At 49.7% G+C, this 17,145-nt stretch overlaps 1 protein-coding gene across 9 annotated transcripts in view; it reads right to left on the bottom strand.

Annotated features, from left to right (window-relative positions):
* Window positions 1–6,251: 6,251 nt before the first annotated feature.
* PACSIN3 (protein kinase C and casein kinase substrate in neurons 3) overlaps window positions 6,252–17,145 on the bottom strand; it is a 29,884-nt gene continuing 18,990 nt past the window's right edge. For 5 of the 9 annotated variants that reach the window (XM_054024831.1, XM_054024830.1, XM_054024827.1 and 2 more), the window contains 10 exons: window positions 16,362–16,462; window positions 15,723–15,879; window positions 14,688–14,923; window positions 14,034–14,189; window positions 13,117–13,292; window positions 12,023–12,143; window positions 11,385–11,518; window positions 10,478–10,540; window positions 9,789–9,952; window positions 6,252–6,578 (listed from right to left, as the gene is read on the bottom strand). In XM_054024831.1, the coding sequence (XP_053880806.1) occupies window positions 6,463–6,578; window positions 9,789–9,952; window positions 10,478–10,540; window positions 11,385–11,518; window positions 12,023–12,143; window positions 13,117–13,292; window positions 14,034–14,189; window positions 14,688–14,923; window positions 15,723–15,879; window positions 16,362–16,415 (1,377 nt within the window). In that variant the 5' untranslated portion in view covers window positions 16,416–16,462 and the 3' untranslated portion in view covers window positions 6,252–6,462. Of the gene's footprint in view, window positions 6,579–9,788; window positions 9,953–10,477; window positions 10,541–11,384; window positions 11,519–12,022; window positions 12,144–13,116; window positions 13,293–14,033; window positions 14,190–14,687; window positions 14,924–15,722; window positions 15,880–16,361; window positions 16,463–16,753; window positions 16,903–17,145 lie in introns of those variants that run through there. The other 4 variants (XM_054024832.1, XM_054024835.1, XM_054024833.1 and 1 more) reach the window with 4 other exon arrangements.

Genomic DNA, 17,145 nt, shown 5'->3' on the forward strand with positions numbered 1-17,145 from the left:
GTCCATTTGGGTACGTCGCTCCAAGGAAGCAAACAGTGAGCAGACCCAGGGCAGTGCCAACAGAGGAACTGGCCCTGTCAGACACCTGGACTCAAGCAATGGTTTCATGCTCCTTGAAGAGAAGTTGACTGGACTTTGGGGAGAAAGGCCACTCTGAGCTGCAGGAGAGGCGGGCTGGGCTCTGCACTCCTGCCTGCAGCCCTACACCAGATCCTGTTTGGGCTATGAATTCTGAGCAGCAGAATTTAATAAGACCTTGAGAAACTGACAGTGGTTTAAATACAATTTTTGTATCAACCTTCCTTTGTTCAGGGGTTTTAATTGCAGAACTGGAGGAATAGGCCAAAGTCAAACCAACTGCCTTAGAGGGGAGAGGACAGTTGTTGTGAGAGCATGTAGAGAGATTCTTTCCTTGAAACAGAATGGATACTCAGTTCCTATAGCCTGTATAGCAGCTCCAGAGAAATATGGCTGCCTAGCACTTCAGTGATCCTCATCATCCTAGTATTTGAGCTTTACAATACCCCTTGCCCCAGGAGCTCAGTAAGTAAAGTGATCTCTGTGTACAGATAGGGAACTACAACTCAGGGAATAAGTAACTTGATCAAGGTCACATGCACTGTGGCAGAGCCAAAGATGGAACTCAGATCTCCTGAGTGTCTGTCCAGTGGCCTAACCACAGCACCATCATCTCTTTTCAAACTCAATCCTTCCAAATCTTTTAGTAGTGGCAAGAGATCTGTCTGAGCTCCCCTACCCCATCCTTCCAAGTTCTCCAAATCTACCCCCCACCCCACTTTCTAGTAGCAGCCACAGTCTGTGAGGCACTTTCCAAACAAGGAAGAAGGCAGGATCCCCAGCCCACAGGCTGGGCAGGCACTAGAGGGTAGGATTTCCGATCCCATTTTGGGTTGGTTCATCCCTGCCCAACTCTCCTCGCCACTCCCTCCGTGGATTTTTCTATCCAGCTACACTGATCTTACCCTGAGGCCTGTACCAGTGGCTTTGGTACAGTCCCTTCCATGAAGTGCCTCTGATCAGCCTATCACCGTCCAGGTTACAGCCTGCGCTGGGGCTGCTGTTGCCATTGGCAAAAAAGAACTTCACCTGCACAGCTTCTGTCCATTAACCTGGCTACCAGGTCATTTGATTTCTGCTACCCTCTGCACATGGGCAGAGTCTAACTGCCTGAGCAACCGAGCTGAGGCAGCCCTAGTTAATAACACAGCCTGACCTTCAGTCAGGGAAAGCCACCAGCACTGAGTGACTATGGCCTTGGGCTAGGTCAGTAAATAGCAGAAATGCAGAGGGTGAGGGGCAGACATGGCTTGTTGCAACAGTTCACTGGGGCGCTGGTCAGGTTTCCACACACTCACACCTGTTGCAGTGCTTCAGTCCTAGTGCCAAGCAACCCTACCACACAGAAACCAGCTGCGGCAGGTGCTCCATAGGGCCCCAGCTGGGGCTGCTACAGACCCACAGGAAAGTGCTCATCTGCTGCTCATCAACTTTGACATATCTACAAAAGAACACGTACACAAAGTGTGGGGAAAAGAGATGGGGAGGTTGTAAATTTAAACCCTGTCTGCAAGAAGCAACAGCACCAAGCTCTATGAAGGACCTGGGCATAAAACATTAGCCATAGGGTGGTTGGTGTATGTTGATTACCCCTGTCAACCCCCACCCATGGATGGAAACAGTTTTCCCAGCTGGTTCTGGGTTTCACAGTAACTCTCACCCCAGAGACTACGGGGCTGCTGCATGGGCCACAGTAATAGGTGGAGCAGCTCAGGTGGCAGCCAAGTCAGCTGCTCCTTTATTGTGGAGCTATTGAAAGAGACATGTGATCACTATCATACCCTCTTCAACTACTTCCACCAAGCAGGCTCACAGGTCCTCCTATACCAGCCAGGATAGCCAAGCACAGGTTTCCCCTTCCCAGCATACAGAAGCCTTCACTGCTAACTCAAGGTAGGGTTTCCCAGAAGGGCTTCGCTATTGTTATTGATTTCATGTGGCAGGCACTTACGTACTGAGGTGCCTGGGGGCATAGGTAATATAAAACACTTGAATAGAAAAATACAATTTATTTAAGAAATAATGTAGTTAGTACCATGGTGGGTCTGTTGTAGTTTTATTTTTCTGTATTCAAAATCTCAGTGTCAGCAACTAGTTCCTGTCTAGTTTTTTGGCTCTCCCAGAGTATCACATGCAACCACAGGGTGTGACAGTGGGGATTGGGGGAGGGCCTATGGAAGCTTCACATTCCCTGATTGAATCTTAACATTAAAGCTCATTTTCCATTCAGTGGAGGAACGGGACAAGTTTTAACACAAACAGGGCTATAGTTTAACATCATCCAAGCATTTAAATCTGTACCTTTCAACAGGTTTCTGTATCTGTTTTAGATAGATTCCTGAAACGATTTCTGGTTTAAGAGCCCCAAACCACATTAACCAATTATGGCAAAGGGCATTTGGCTCCATTATAGTTTTGTATCCATTTTGATTTGTCAGATCTCTGCCAACATCACAAGTTTGTCAGGCCATAATTCTATCAGTCTGGTAAACAAGTATACACACAGCTGTTTGTACAGAGTTCTGCACTATGGGGAAATCACCAGCAGATGTGTTAAGTAGGGTTTGTTTGTTTTTAAGTAAATTCTTCACTACTTAGGCTCCATATTCTGTTAATCCATTTGTTTATAGGAATCTCATACTCTGTCATGCCAAAGTTCAGATTCCAGCAAAGTCCAAAACCTCCCCATTCTTACTGTGTGGGTCCCTTGTCCATTAATACAGTCCTTGGCATTTTATGGAATTCTCAGTGTGCAAACTTGATTTTCTGGATCTGGTCACACAAGCTATAGTGTACTTAAGTGTTGATATTTCTGAAAAGTTGCAAACAGTCCATTATGATCAGGTGGTCATGTTTTCTCAGGACAAACAAAACCTGTTCAGACTTTGTCCTCTGGAGGTGTAAGTTGTTCATTCTGTATCACAGGATATTTCAGCTTTGCTTCTCTGTATCTCCCACCATCTTTCACATACATTTGCCATTTTTTCAATGTCACTCTTCATCCCTGGCCAGAATACAATTTTTAAAAAGGAGAATTGTGGACTGTCATTCAAAATTGCCCTTCCTATGTTCTTCCCAATATTTCCTTGTCACTATGGGAAGGCGTATTTGTCCTTTTCTGTGAATGGTTATGAAAACTCTCATATACGTTAGGAATGTATAGGTGGGAAGACTAGATTTCTCCATTACATATAATTTATTGTTTGTAGGGTTTTATCCTTGGCCTGTTTTCCCTCTAGCTCATCTCATGTTCAGGATACTTTTATCATGTTCATGTGTACTATCACTATTTGTTCTAGGTCATCTGGCTGCGGGTCAGTGACGGGAGCACATGCAATTTACTAAGCAATGCCCTAGCTGGAGCTTCAGGATCATGGTAAAGGAATGACTGCATCCTTGGTTACACTTCTCCATGTCCTTCTGTAGGCCATAATCAGTGGTTTATGGTCCATTTCAGCTTGAGGATTCATAACTCTCTAGTCAAACTGTACAGTGATAGGTGAGGCCTAGCATCTTTTCAGATGGACATTTTCTGCCAGTCATGCTCCTTGTAGGGAGCCATCAGTCCCACTCTTTTTGATACCTCTTTAGAGACTCGTCCCGTGAGTCAAAGCATTGCTGCAGTAGTGCTATAGTCAGTAAATGCTATGCTTGAATTCTGACACTCTGCCATCCAAATCTATTCTGTTTATCCGTGAAGCAATTTTACTGAAAGTTGTTTGAGCTGCATAGGTAGGTACAAGCTTACTGAGCTAAATAAACATGCCTTGCAGTTTCAGAATTCCTTTATCTTTTGGTCCCTGCATATTCACTAGTGCTTGAATCTTACCAGTCTGCTCACTTTCAGTAACTTAAAATGGACATTTAAACCTCATTCACTTGAAGGTTGTTTCTTCTTACGGTTTCCAGCCCTCTCTAGAGTTGTTCCTGAAGTTCAGGAGTGGCGCTGCCCCAGATTATGATGGCATCAATGTACATTTTCACTCCTGAGACACCTTTCTGAACCTGGCACATTGTGCAGAGAAATACTTCCTGGTGCCAAGTATATCCCAAAAGGCAACCTCATGAGGCAGCCAAATGATGCATTGAAACTGCAAATAAAGTTTGGTGGCCAGGGCCATCTCCTAAACCCTGCCAATGCATCCAATGTGATGAAGAATTTGGCTTCTGCCATCACAGCAGACATTTCACTACTTGTGTTCTTGGTAACAGTACAGAGTTTTGAGTCTTTTTGGCTCGACAGTTGGGTGAACGTGGGTGTTGGTTCTCCTCTGAATGTCTTATTGCTCTTTTTCTAGTCTAAGACTTCGGAACTTTTTTGTTGGCCTGTCTAACATCAGGGTTACCAGAAGACATCGCTCCTGTGTTCTACTTCTCTTTCATCTTTGGCCCAAGTTTGTCATTGGTTATTCAGACTCTATGGCAGGTATCTTCTCTACCACCTTTCATGGGCCAAGCACCTCATGTGTGTAAGCACAGTTACCTTCCTCACTGAAATTCTAAGTGCTGTTTTTACAATCTTGCCTCTGTATCTCAGTGATATTCACTTGCCCAGGACTGAAATCTTACAATGAAAAATTAATTCCAATTTCACTTTTAGTTTTGCACTTCAAATGTCTGTTACAGAATGGCTGTAGGAACCCAAATAAAATGTAGGTCAGAGGTAGGCCAGAATCGAGGACTCTAGGCTATCCACATATTTGAATGCTAGCACCATGAACTTCAGACCCCCAGCTGATTTCAGTTGCCCCAGTGGAACAAAGATGGAGAGAGTACCCAGGCCATAAAAGGCTTTATAAATCACCATCACTGAATGGCACCTGGAAATAGTTGGGAAGCTAGTGGAACTGGAGTAAGGTAGCTTCTGTTGCAAAGCAGGTAGGTACATTCTATACCATATATTGCTTCTAAATGATCTGCAAGCACTGCACCCCATGTAGAGTGCAATACAGTCATCCACTCTGCAAGTCAAGGGTCTGAAGGATGTGGGAGAGGGTCTCAGATGTGTGAGAAGTGCTCATAAGTGCCTTTACAGCCAGAAGGAAGAGGTAGTTTGAGCTCCAGTTATCAAGGATCCAAAAACCCACTACAAACCAAACGTGCCATGAAGCTGAGTGGGGTAGGCACCAAGCCTCCTCTCCCCTACGTCAACTTCATCTCGTCTGGAGGCTCCAAAAAGGTACATCATCCACTTCCCAGTCCCAGCCAGATAGTGGGAAAGTAGAGAGTGCACCATCCTTGGTCCACTGACACCGTGGACATGTTTTGTGACACCTCAGCATCTCCCCCAGCTGTATGGCATAAATATTGATGAGGATAGGAAACTTAATTGAACCTCAAGATCATGGGTGGCCCCACCTAGCCCGCAGGAGCCCAGAGCACCCCCACCGCGGCCACAGCGCCCCCAGCCCTGGAGCGCCAGGCCCACGGCACCGGGCAGGCAGTGCAGCCCTAGCACCGGCCGCCTCGAGTCCCTGTGGGATGCAAGCCAGCTAGCCCCAGTCAGCCTGTGCTAGGGCAGAGGACTGGAAACTGCAGAAGGGGGCCTGGCCTGCGGGCAGCGCGTGGGCAGGCCCAAGCTAGGCTGTTTGGGGAGGCACAGCCCCTCCCCCTGCCTATGATACCCACCACCCATGCTCAAGGTGCTCCAGCTGGGATAGCCCTTTGGGCAGGTGAGCAATAACCAGCCCTACCATACTGGATCTTTGGAAGAGAAAAGAATAGGATAGAGCCACTCAAGCTATGCCAGCTACTCCAGCTGCAGTCCACAGAGCAATCAATGAGACCTAGAGGTGAATGGTATTGAAAGCTGCCAGCAGATCTGAACGAATTATCACAGACACTTGGCTTTTGCCAGTCCCTGTGCAGAGGGGAGCCAAGACCATGAGACCTACTTCAATGCCATACCTAGGCCAACTGAAAGGGTCCAAAAAGGAAACTACACTAAGGTTTCCTCACAGCAATTTGTCTTAATTTCCCTAAAGGGGGAAGCTTAGTAACAGAGCAGCCTTCAACCAACCAACTATGGACCAAAGAGCTCTCAGCTAGATTTTACAAGCAGAAGCAGAAGGGCAAGGTATCAGTATGTCCCAATGGCCCATCCCAGCACAAGCCATTAAGACCCCTCCCACCCTCCTCCTCCAAATTCCTACAGTGCTCAGAGGCAGCAGAAGTCTTTACTCAATTTTTGTTTATTAGAAAATCCCTACAGCTCTAGAATTTTAAAATGAAGCATTGATTACAAGAAATAAATTTCCCCAGAGAGTCCAGAAATTGCTACATATGCTGTTGATGTGGGTTAGGGGCTCAGCAGTGACCTGGTGACTTCTGCAGGAGATGCTGATATACATGCGAGACACACACACCTCAAGATGAGAGTAGCAATCATGATCCCACCCTCTTGACATAGTTAGCAGGATAGAGTCCAACCTGGCCAGTGTGAAGCCGGCCTTTGCACCAGCCCTGCTCATCCTCTTCACTGATCTTCATTAGCTCTTCACCTAAAAGAGGAAACAGCACAAACTTTGCCACTGGAAAGGAGTCAAGAGCCCATACACCTCCCAATGGCTGGATAGCTCCCTAAGGGCAAGTGAGCATGGCCCCACTATTAGAAGTACAGTAACTCCTCACTTAATGTTGTCCCGGTTAATGTTGTTACCTTGCTGATCAGTTAGAGAACATGCTCGTTTAAAGTTGCACAATGCTCCCTTAAGTTGTTTGGCAGTCACCTGCTTTATCCACTGCTTGCAGAAAGAGCAGCCCGCTGGAGCTAGCTGGTGGGAGGGTTGGAACCAGGGTGGATCGGCAACCCCCACTCCCGCCCCCATCAGCTCCCTAAGTTCCCTGTGCAGCAGCCACCCAGCAGGCTATCAATTGCCAGGCAGTTCAGCTGTCCCTCTCTGCCCCTGTCCCTCCATGCGCTGCTCCTGCCCTCTGCCTTGGAGCTGCTCCCAGGAGCCTCCTGCTTGCTGTGCAGGGTGGGGAAAGAAGAGGAGTCCTGATGTCAGGGTGTCCCCCTCCCCCTGCCCCCCATTCCTGTACCCCATCTCCACAGAGCAAGGGGGGGGGGGGAGGAGAATAGGACAGCGCTCAGAATGGAGGGAGCAGCTGCTGTCTCAACTCGCTGATCTACTTAAAAAGGCAGTGTACTTAGAGTGGGATCAGCGTACTTAAAGGGGCAACACACCTCTCTCTGACACACCCCCCCCCCATGTGTGTCTCCGTCTCTCTCTGACGCACACACACACCCTTGGAAAGTGGAGGGAGTGGTGTGCTCCAGTGGGATAGTATGGGTTCATCATCATGTTCCCTTTCCACAGGGTATGTTTGCAGCCACTGCCATGCTGTGTCTCCTCCCTCCATTTGTGCTGCCTTGTAGAGTGTGAGGCTACATTAACAACAATGTGTTAACCCTTGAGGGCTCAGCCGAATGCTAGTTCATCATTTAGCAGTAAGATATTCCCTGGGAAATATCCCACCCTCTGACTTCACCACCTCAACCCAGCTTCACAATTATCATGGCTGTGTGCAGTATTAGATTGTTTGTTTGTTTAAAACTTGTATACAAGTCTTCTGTCTGGCGAAAAAAATTTTCATTGGAACCTAGCGTCCCCCCCCTTACATTAATTCTTATGGAGAAATTGATTCGCTTGACATAGTTTTGCTTAAAGTTGCATTTTTCAGGAACTTAATTATAACATTAAGCAAGGAGTTACTCTACAAACCCCCTATAGGTGAAATGCAGCAAACAAGTCTAATCTTGATCTCATCACATCTCAATATTTCCCATCGGACTGGAACTATATTGCAGGCACACAACTCTATAGAGAGAACTCTTGAAGGAGGATATGTTGCTCATGAAGGATTTCCCCCCCCCCCCCCCCTAGATAAGAAGACCAGGACCAGAGAGGTCAAGTTTGGTGCTTTCTAGCACTGAGACTTGGGATGCTGCTTCATGTTCTCTCTGGCCCAAGGCTCCTCCGAAGCAGTTAGGAAGGACTAGTGAGAAAGCGCCGAGCTCTAGCTGTTAGATGCCTATTCAATGATTGGCCAAAGCCCACACAGTCAGTAAGCTATGGAATGGGCCCATAGAGATTAGCCAGGAAGGGCACTCATTCCTTACCCCAGCTCTGAACTTTGGGAAAGGGAAGGAATAGGATCAGTTGCCACCAATAGAAATCCTTTGTCTCTACTATGACAAGGAGATTTGACTGCCATTGTGGGACCATCCAATTGTTCAGAGACTGGGAAGGAAAGTCACCTTGCAAACCAGGTTGAACTCAAGCCCTACTAGTACAGGCTGGTTATAGCAGCATTTGGATGGAATGAGCTGACCCCAGCACTGAAGGGACTAACTGGTTTGATTTAGAGCTGTTTCTTTTGGGGGAGGGGTGGGGCCCTTGGGCCTGCTAGCTTCCATCTCCTCCCAACCAGCAGGTGTCAGGGAGAGAAATTGTATCTCCTCTGCCCCCTAGGGTAATTATCCTCATCCACATTAAAGCAATCCCAGCAATAAAGCTGTTCTACTGAACCAGTAAGTGAGTTAGTGCCAAGAAATCTAGTAGTGACTCAGCAGCACAGATGCTGACCTCATGCACCAGGCCTTGGTTGGGCCAGGGATTTTAGTACCTGAAAGAGAGTCAATGTTTCTGCAAGCAAGTCAATACAAGCAAGATTAGAAACACTCCCAAGATCCAGATGGCCCCTGGGGATGGGTGGGCAGAGTAAAAACAGCTAAAGTGGAGAGAAGGGTCCCAGGGTTCTCCTTTGCCTCATCATCTACTGGGAGCAGACTGCTCCAGTCCCAGGAAGCTCCCTCACCTTAGGTCAGTATTTCTCAACCCACTACCCGTGGGTTGCAGGCAGCCCAATTAGCACACGGCTGCAGCCCAGCTGTGTGCTAAAGACCGCCCAGCTTGCATGCTGCAGGGCCAGGGCTGCCACCCGGCTTGCACACCAAGCCGGGTAGCAGCCCCAGTGTGCATGCCACAGGGCTCTGCTCCTGGCCCCACTCTGTGGATGGAGTCTCTGGCGGGGCATAGGGGCTTGGGGAGGCGCTGTGGTTCTCAACCTGTGTCCCAGTAACGTGTGGCCCACAATGATAAATAGGTTGAGAACCCCCCACTGCCTTAAGTGTGTCTGTGGAGCTTCCTCCTGCTAACCTCACTCCAGCTTATCGGACAAGAACTTAATCCCCCCCCCCAAACTAGCTCTGTCTGGCCACTTTACAAAGGCAAGAGGAGGCACTTTATAAAGGCAACCCAAACCCTCCCCCCCTTTAAGTTCCTAGGGAAAGGTTTGGAGGAGATTTTCACACTTCTGGCCCAAGGGAGCAACATTTGCTAATGTCTTTGTTCAGAGTTTCCACCTGACACACACATCAGGTAGGTCCCATCCTCCCCCAAGCAAACACAAATCAGGTTATGGGCCTGCTCTTCCCCAGCCCCTTGGCCAGGACCCAAAACATTCCATTTTCAGCATTTGAATGCCTCACTAAATATGAGGTGCCTCCTTCACAATATGAGCCTTGCTGATCCCCCTCACTGAGCAGCGTGGTGGAATGGAGTGCTGGCCTGCCCAGTGCTATGCCCTTCTCCAGGAGCAGCGGGCAAGGACAATGAACAGTTCCCAAGGACCTATCCAGATCTCACAATGGGAGGTTTCCAACCATCAGCCCAAGTGGTAGTGGCAAGGGGTTAGTGCCTCTGTACCTGCTTTAAAGCTCAGTTCATCAGCCTCCTGTCCTGTGTAATCATACAGCGCTCGCACCTGTACGCCTGGTACTTTTATGTCCTCCTCGTGCCCATTGGCATCCAGGCATTTCTTGGGAGTGTCATCATCGGACCACTCCGACATGTCCTCTTTCCCGCCGCTGCTTGTATGGGGAGCAAAAACAAAAATGCAGGCTCATCTCAAACTCAGGACTGACCCTCTGAGGTGCCTCCCCATCTCCTGAATCATGCACCACTGAAGAGCCCCGGGGACAACTACACTGTTGAGCAAGGAGGAGACAGAGAGGCAGGACAGGAGGATGGAAATGTACAGAAAGGAGAGAGACCAGGAGAAATTAGATTTGGCTGAAAACAGCCCAGAAAACTGCAGAATCCCAGGGGGTTGTGCAGGTAACTGGTCCAAACAGCATCTCCCTTTCAAGCCCCAGCCCCACTCAGCAGAAACCCCTCACCCAGGACAGGCCAAGCCAATTTTAAACATAAGAAAGTTCAGGTATTTACATACTCAGCTAGAAACAGTCCTAAAAGAGAAAGGAGGCCACATTCCCCCAGGGCAGACTCAGCTGGGTCTCCCTAACTCAGGGGCCAAAGCAGAGGAGAAAGGAAGAGGAGAACACAGATACTTTGAACCCAGACACCCCCCCGGATAGGTTGTGTTCCATACTAACTTCACATGGGCTGATGCCCTCAGAGTGTCATAGAAGAAATTGTTCTCCGCTTGGTAGGAAAACCTGTTGATTGGGAAATTGGGCCCTGAATGCAGCTGCCTGGGAAAGGACAGCAGCCTGGAGACAGCTCCACCCAGATTGTTTCCAACTCCTTCCCTCCCTTCCCTGCCATGTTCAATTCTAAGCTTCATTTGTACCAGCAGGAGATGATGTCTTCTGGGGCAGGAAGGAAGTGGACACCATAGGACACTGATTTCCTAAGCCCCTTCCCATTCTCTAACTCATTTGCTACAGATCCTGGAAGAGGAAGCAGCTACTTGAAGTGTGTAAACTGTCACCGCTGGGCTTGTCAAGTTTTGACCATGTAGCACCCCATACCAAACCATAAGATACTCATATCCAGGGAAGAGAGTCTTGTTCAAACATCCTAGCCTGCTGGTATACCTAGGGAAGGATTTCTAGTTCCTAATCCCCATGGGCTTTTTCCATCTCCCAGAGATAAAAAGCAGCTGAAGGCAAAATCCTACCAGCATCCTCCCCCACACAGCATCCTGCTCAGTAGTGAATCAGACTAAGACCCATGCTAGGATGGATTGAGAGGAGGCCCCAGCACTGAACAGGGCCACTAGGAGAGGAAGGTCCTAGCTCTGGCACTGTGATGTGACTGCACGTGGACAGCAGAGGAGATCCTCCCACTATTCCACCCCAATGCTCCAAGCAAGCCCCTTTCTCTGCCCTACTCATCTCCGAGTTGTATAGGCAAAGGCACCGCTTGGGGCTCACCCATTTCCAGCCCAATGGCTAAAAAAAGGGAGAGAAATACAAATGAGAATTCCTCTCAGCTCAGCTAGTTCATACCCCAGGGCATCATTATTCCTCTCCAGTATGTCCCAGCTTCAGCCCTTACCCTCGCCGTGTCTGTGGAGGGGTCTGAGAGACGCCATCCCGTGTGGGCACAATGCTGGTCAGTGTCACATCTTCAGCACTTTTACTGCTTTTCGCCTTCTTGCTGATTGGCCGCTGGGTTTCCAGGGTCCATTCCTGTCCAGAAGGAAAGGCACATCAGTTCCCTGAGTCCAGAGAGTTTTGACACAGTTTATTCTACTGCCAGAGAGGAAGATAGGGGGCACAAGAACACAGCACCATATTTAACTAATGACCAAGCAATGCAATGGAATAGTCTGCCAAATAAGAGCCCTGCAAAGGCAGTAAGATCAGGCCTGAGGACTGGGGGTGCGGAGGGGGGAAGAGAAGATGCAGCACGTCTCATTACCCTTAGGGTAAACCCCCATCCGTGACCAGAGCTGGGAGGGGGGCCAGAATGATTGCATTTTAGCTGGCATAGCCACTCCCCAGTTGCCAGAGGTGGAACTTCCAGTACCATCCCTCTAAGAAAAAAAGGTGTAAACATCATGATCCCAGGTGAGCAGGGATAGAGCCTTTTCCAGTGGGAAGAGTCTCAGAGGGCAGGGGGAAGCCACAGAATACGAGGACAATAAAGTAGCCCTGCGGCATGTGGAAATGCATTCTAGAGGGATATGCCACCTCAAACTGTGGCCAATTCATGGCCATGCCTGGCCCATGTGTATTGCGCCACCATTTCAGGTCCTCCTGGTCATCTGCAGCCACGATTCCCTGGTACAGATCCCGGTACAGTGCATGAAAACTGCAAGCAGAAGCAGAACCAATGTCAGTGAGCAAGACCCTGTACAGCCCTGCATTACTGTCAGGTGCATAAGTTTCCCTTTTACCTCTACATCATCCTACTTCAAGAACCACTGGGGATTAGAGAGGCTGTGCTCCAGCGCCTTTAACCCCAAAGCATTTCACAAGCCACACACATCCTTTTCCATGGAAACACCATCCCCTCAGAGATGAAGCAGGGAGCCAGTTGGCCTGGCTTACAGGGGCACTGACAGCTGGGGATGCCCTGCTGCTGGAACTTGCAAAGGGTTGGCAGAATCCCATGAAGAGACACCAGGAAATGGGTCTGTTTGACGTATAATGTTCCCTGACCCTACACAAAAAATGTCCTGGGAGGCTCCAATGGCTACCTCAGTACAGTTCCTGCACAGTATTACATATCTCCTGACTCATATCACACCAAAGGAAGCAGGTTAAGTATCTCCAGCTATTGGAGAGAATGGGGTGGCATTGGCCCTCAAAGATTATGGAGCAGTGAGTTGGGGTATGTCTACAACACATCTGGGAGGGTCTCTCAGCCTGGGTCCACAGTGAAGCTGGTGCACTAAAAATAGCTCTGCAGAAACAGCAGCTCAGGCTGGAGCTCAGGCTCTGAAGCCTGGGGGTAGGTCCATGTGCCCAGATACAGAGTAGACATCCCCTTAGAGGCATGTAACAGCCTTCACTTCAAAGTGAAGGACAGAGTAGATTAAAGACTCACACCCACAAGAAGAGAGCACGATGGTAGGAGCAGTGGAATCCTCAAACTGAGGCAGAACCCTCCCTGAATAAAACCAGAGACAAGCTGTGGTCGGACTGCAGCTATTCACTTAGACACCTTAGAAGGGGAAATAATAGGATACAAGCCCACTCACACACGTCAGACGCTCGCCTTTCCAAGAAGCCATGGAGTGGATATCCCCTGTCACACACCTGGGCACTGAACAGGTAGGTACCTTTCATTAGTGGAGATGTTGAGGTGTTGGTGTAGATCCAGGAACATCTCCTTGAAGAAGCACAATCGCTTGCACTCTGCCTCCTGGCAGCCCTCAAACACCTGTTCCATGTCCTCCATGTAGCGGGGATTGTAGCGGTTTAGCTCCTCCAGCATCTTCTCATACTGATCCTTACACTGCAGCAGCCGGGAGGGAGAACAAACATAAGCCAACCGGCCCTGGTGCCAACCCTCTGCTCTGCACCCTGTCTAGGGCATACATGCACACACACTTCTTCCCTCCTGCTCCTGCTCTCCTCTCCATCAGGGACCCTGCACAGAGTCCCCTGCACAGCTAAGCGTGGGGTATGGGAACATCAGGGGAACCCAGGCAAGACCCTTTCTCCCCAGAGCCAGGCTCCCAGTCCTGCCATGTCAGTGACCCCTCTCTGCCTCTGACACCTTCCCCAGTTCTCCAATGGCAGTGACTTTCCCAGCTGTGGGGGGGGGCAGAAAGAGGGAGAGACAGACAAAGACACACATATAGACAGGCTCAGCTCTCCAGCCAGCTTCTCCATTGAGCAGCTCTACAATTCTGTATTCACCTGGACATGCACACTAGTCACTCTTGGGCCAGATCCTTCTGCACTGCAGCTTCTATCCTGTGGAGCAGCAGACTGGAACTATTCGTTATACAGCACCAGGTGCGGGGTCTGATCCCGGTCACCAGGACCTGACTAGCTATAGGTCAGTCCCATGAGGTACTGAGCTCCCACACTTCCCACTGAAGTCAGCAGGCAGCAAGGGTACTTGGCACCTTGTAGGACCAGGAGCTAAGTTGACATCTGCCTTCAAATACACTTATTTCAAGTCTCTTCTCCCCATGCCTCGCCAGTATAGTGACCCCTAATTATATGAGTCCACATTGGGCACACCCACCTTCTCAGCCTCTTGTGCACATTTCTCCACACGCTCCTGCAGCTTGTGCAGCTGCTCCTGCGAGATGGAGGAATCTGCCTTGGCATGGTTCTCACGTGTCTGTGCAGTCTTCTCATCCTTCCGGGCTGTGTGATAGTTCTTCTTAGAAGTCTCCACCTAACACAGGTAGTTCTGTAAAAACAGAGCCAGATGCCCCAACACAAACTTCCCCATCCCTTACGTGTTGCTGGGGGTGGTGGGGGCAGGTAGGTGTTGTTAGGTGGTAGGTTAGAGTTGGTAGGTGTTGTTTTTCAGTCTGTTATTGGCAACAAACATTACACAGGAGCAAGCCCCATCAGGAGAGGCCAGCTCAGCCATCAGCCTGCCATGCTCAAAGGGAAAGGCTTCCCCTGAACGACACAGCCAGGAAGTCACCCCCCATAAAGTCACAGGTTGCCACACAGGAGGGCCCCAGCTCACCAACCTTAGGTATTGCTGCACCAAGGAAGGCTGCAAGTCTGCCATGGGCAAGGAGCCACCCACACCTAACAGAGCCAACCCCCACAACCAAAGAGAGGCCTAAACAAAGCACACCCAAGCTAACTGCACTCCAGGCAAAAAATGTCTACCCCCAGCATCCCAGCCCCCCCACCTTACACACCACTCCTTGCTCACATCTTTCAGCTTCTTCACCCAGGGTTTCTGGGCCTTACGGAATCCATCCTCTGCCTCTTTAGTCTCCTTGAACCCACCAATCATCTGCTTATGGTAGGCCTCCTTCTGCCAGGCCTTGATCTTGTCTGCATCTTCACCAGCAAGATGGTTCCGCACCTCTAGATGGATCTCGCTCAGCTTGTCTGCGGCTGTCAGGAAGGCGTGCCAAGTCTTCTCTAGTGTGCCATACTGAGGGCCTGGAGGAGCAAACAAGAGTGGCCATTACAACCCTATGTGCACGGATATGGGGACCAAGTTCAGAAACCAGCCTTCCATCATCACGCAGGACACCTCTGCCACCACCAAAAAGTACTCAGGAAAACATGGACTGTTCTCTGCACAGATAGGAAAGAGAGGAAGGACTAGGTGTTACAGCTCACAGAGTCAGGTAACGAGCATCCATAGCTGATGATCTAGTCCTGCCCCAGTCAGTGCAGGGTGAGTCCCTACAAAATATTCCTCCGGGACTTTGTCTGAGCTGAGCTTAGAAGAGGGAAGCAATGGCAGCCCCCTGGCTGGAGCTTAAGGCCAGTTTCACAGGCTAGTGGGCACTTTAGGGTATCTGTTCCAACACCCCCTCATTCCTTGTTACACTCTAAGGGCCTATCACCTTGTGATGTCAAATCACCTGCCATTAGAGTCTCTTAGGCACTTGTGTCCCCACCCTCTCTCTCAAGTCATCCTTTAGTCAGGCTACAGACCTCCCCCCTCCAGTCTGGCAAACATTTTTTCATAATGGAGCACTTGGAAATGCAGAGGGAACATCCCTTCCCTGAAGGGATCAGAGAACTGGTGGCTGGACAGGAACCACAGGGCATTGCTGTCCTAGAGCTACTTGGTTTGAGCCAGGAAAGAAGAATACAAGAAATCCAGCTCCATGTTGCCCAATGGGTGTGCTCATCTCCTGCAGACAGCCCCAATCACAGTGAGACAGGGTGCTCTAGGAGCAGAGAGCTTCTCCTGAAGCCTGTGCCCACCCCAGCCTGCCTGCCTCACCCTTCTCCACAGCGGTCCTCCATTTGCGGGACCAGTCTGTTAGCTGCTGTGCATAGTTCTTCTCAATCTTGGCTCGCTCCTGGAAGCAGGAGATGAGGTCGTTACAGAGACGGTGCCCATCATCTACACGCTTCACTGTCCGCCTGTAGTTACCAGCCTGAAAGAGCAGACAGCGTCAGTCCCACTGCATTGACTTCACACCCACCCATCCACCCACGCTAGGAGCCAGAGGCAGCAGGTCAGGCCACCACATAGTGAGGGCAGGTCCTGCTGAGGCTAGCAGCCGGGCTAGGACCCCACGCAAGGCTCCCGCAGGAGGAGGTGGATGTATTCTGGGAGGTTTAAAAGGATGTTCTGGGTTCACATTCTTCTCCATTGGTGCTGATTCAGGTCTAGAACAGAGGCATCACTCAGTAGCTTCTGAGAAGGAAGGGGTCACCTCCCCCTTATACCAAGGCCTATACACCCTACTGAACCCCTCTCCAGAGAAGTACACCAGTCCCAAAAGCAAGTCAGTGTCTCTCCCTCCCTCCCACTCCAGGAGGATATCATATTACCCAGGGAGCTTGAGACCCAAGCCATAGCTCTATGGGTGACACGTAAGAGACATTTTCCTCCCTGTAAATGATCCTGCCTTACCTCCCAAAAACTGCCCCCAGGAGCCTCCCCACCAACATCATCTTCTGAGGACATAACCCTGGTTTTCTTGCAGCAAAGAATTTTTGCAGCTTTCAGTGCAGCTGGAAGAGAAAGAAGAGCTGTATGTAGCATGACCCTGTCAGGGACTCAGCCACGCACCATCCCGACAACTCACCACTTATGGAAGGGAATTCAGTTCAGTTACCAGTGGGCAAGTGTCCATACCACAGCACCACTGGCACTTACCAACCACCTTACTCAGTTCCAGCACTAAACCGGCCATGCAGACTCAACTCCTCTCCCCACTAGAAGGGATCCATGTGGGAGAGGCTTGCGGCATATTAGAAGGGTTGTTGTGGAGGAAACTGTCCCTGCCACCACCCAGGCTGTACCTGTCCTGGAGACACTGGTAAGTCCAGCACCTTTCACCAGCACTGTTAGCCTCAGCAGAGACTCCTTTTTGCACCAAGACCATCAGAGGAAGAGACATTAAACTACTGAGCATGCTCAGCCTTGAAACACTTAAAATAAGTTGTGTTGAAAGAGATGACTCGAGTGTCCCAATATAAAAGAGTGAGGAGGATTAAGGGATTACATCAGTTACTGACTACAGAAAACAAAACCCAAGGGTCACCAGGAAGGCATGTCCTGAATGGGGTGCAGCCTGCCAGGCTAAGAAGGGAACTATAGCCACACTAGTGCCCATCTATCCAAAGATGTGCTTGGGTTTCCGGGCAGAACCAGCTTCCCGGGAACATCCCAACTTACATTACGCTGCAGTCTC

This window comes from Malaclemys terrapin, chromosome 4 (assembly GCF_027887155.1).
Source record: "Malaclemys terrapin pileata isolate rMalTer1 chromosome 4, rMalTer1.hap1, whole genome shotgun sequence".
In the NCBI taxonomy this organism is placed as follows: Eukaryota; Metazoa; Chordata; order Testudines; family Emydidae; genus Malaclemys; species Malaclemys terrapin.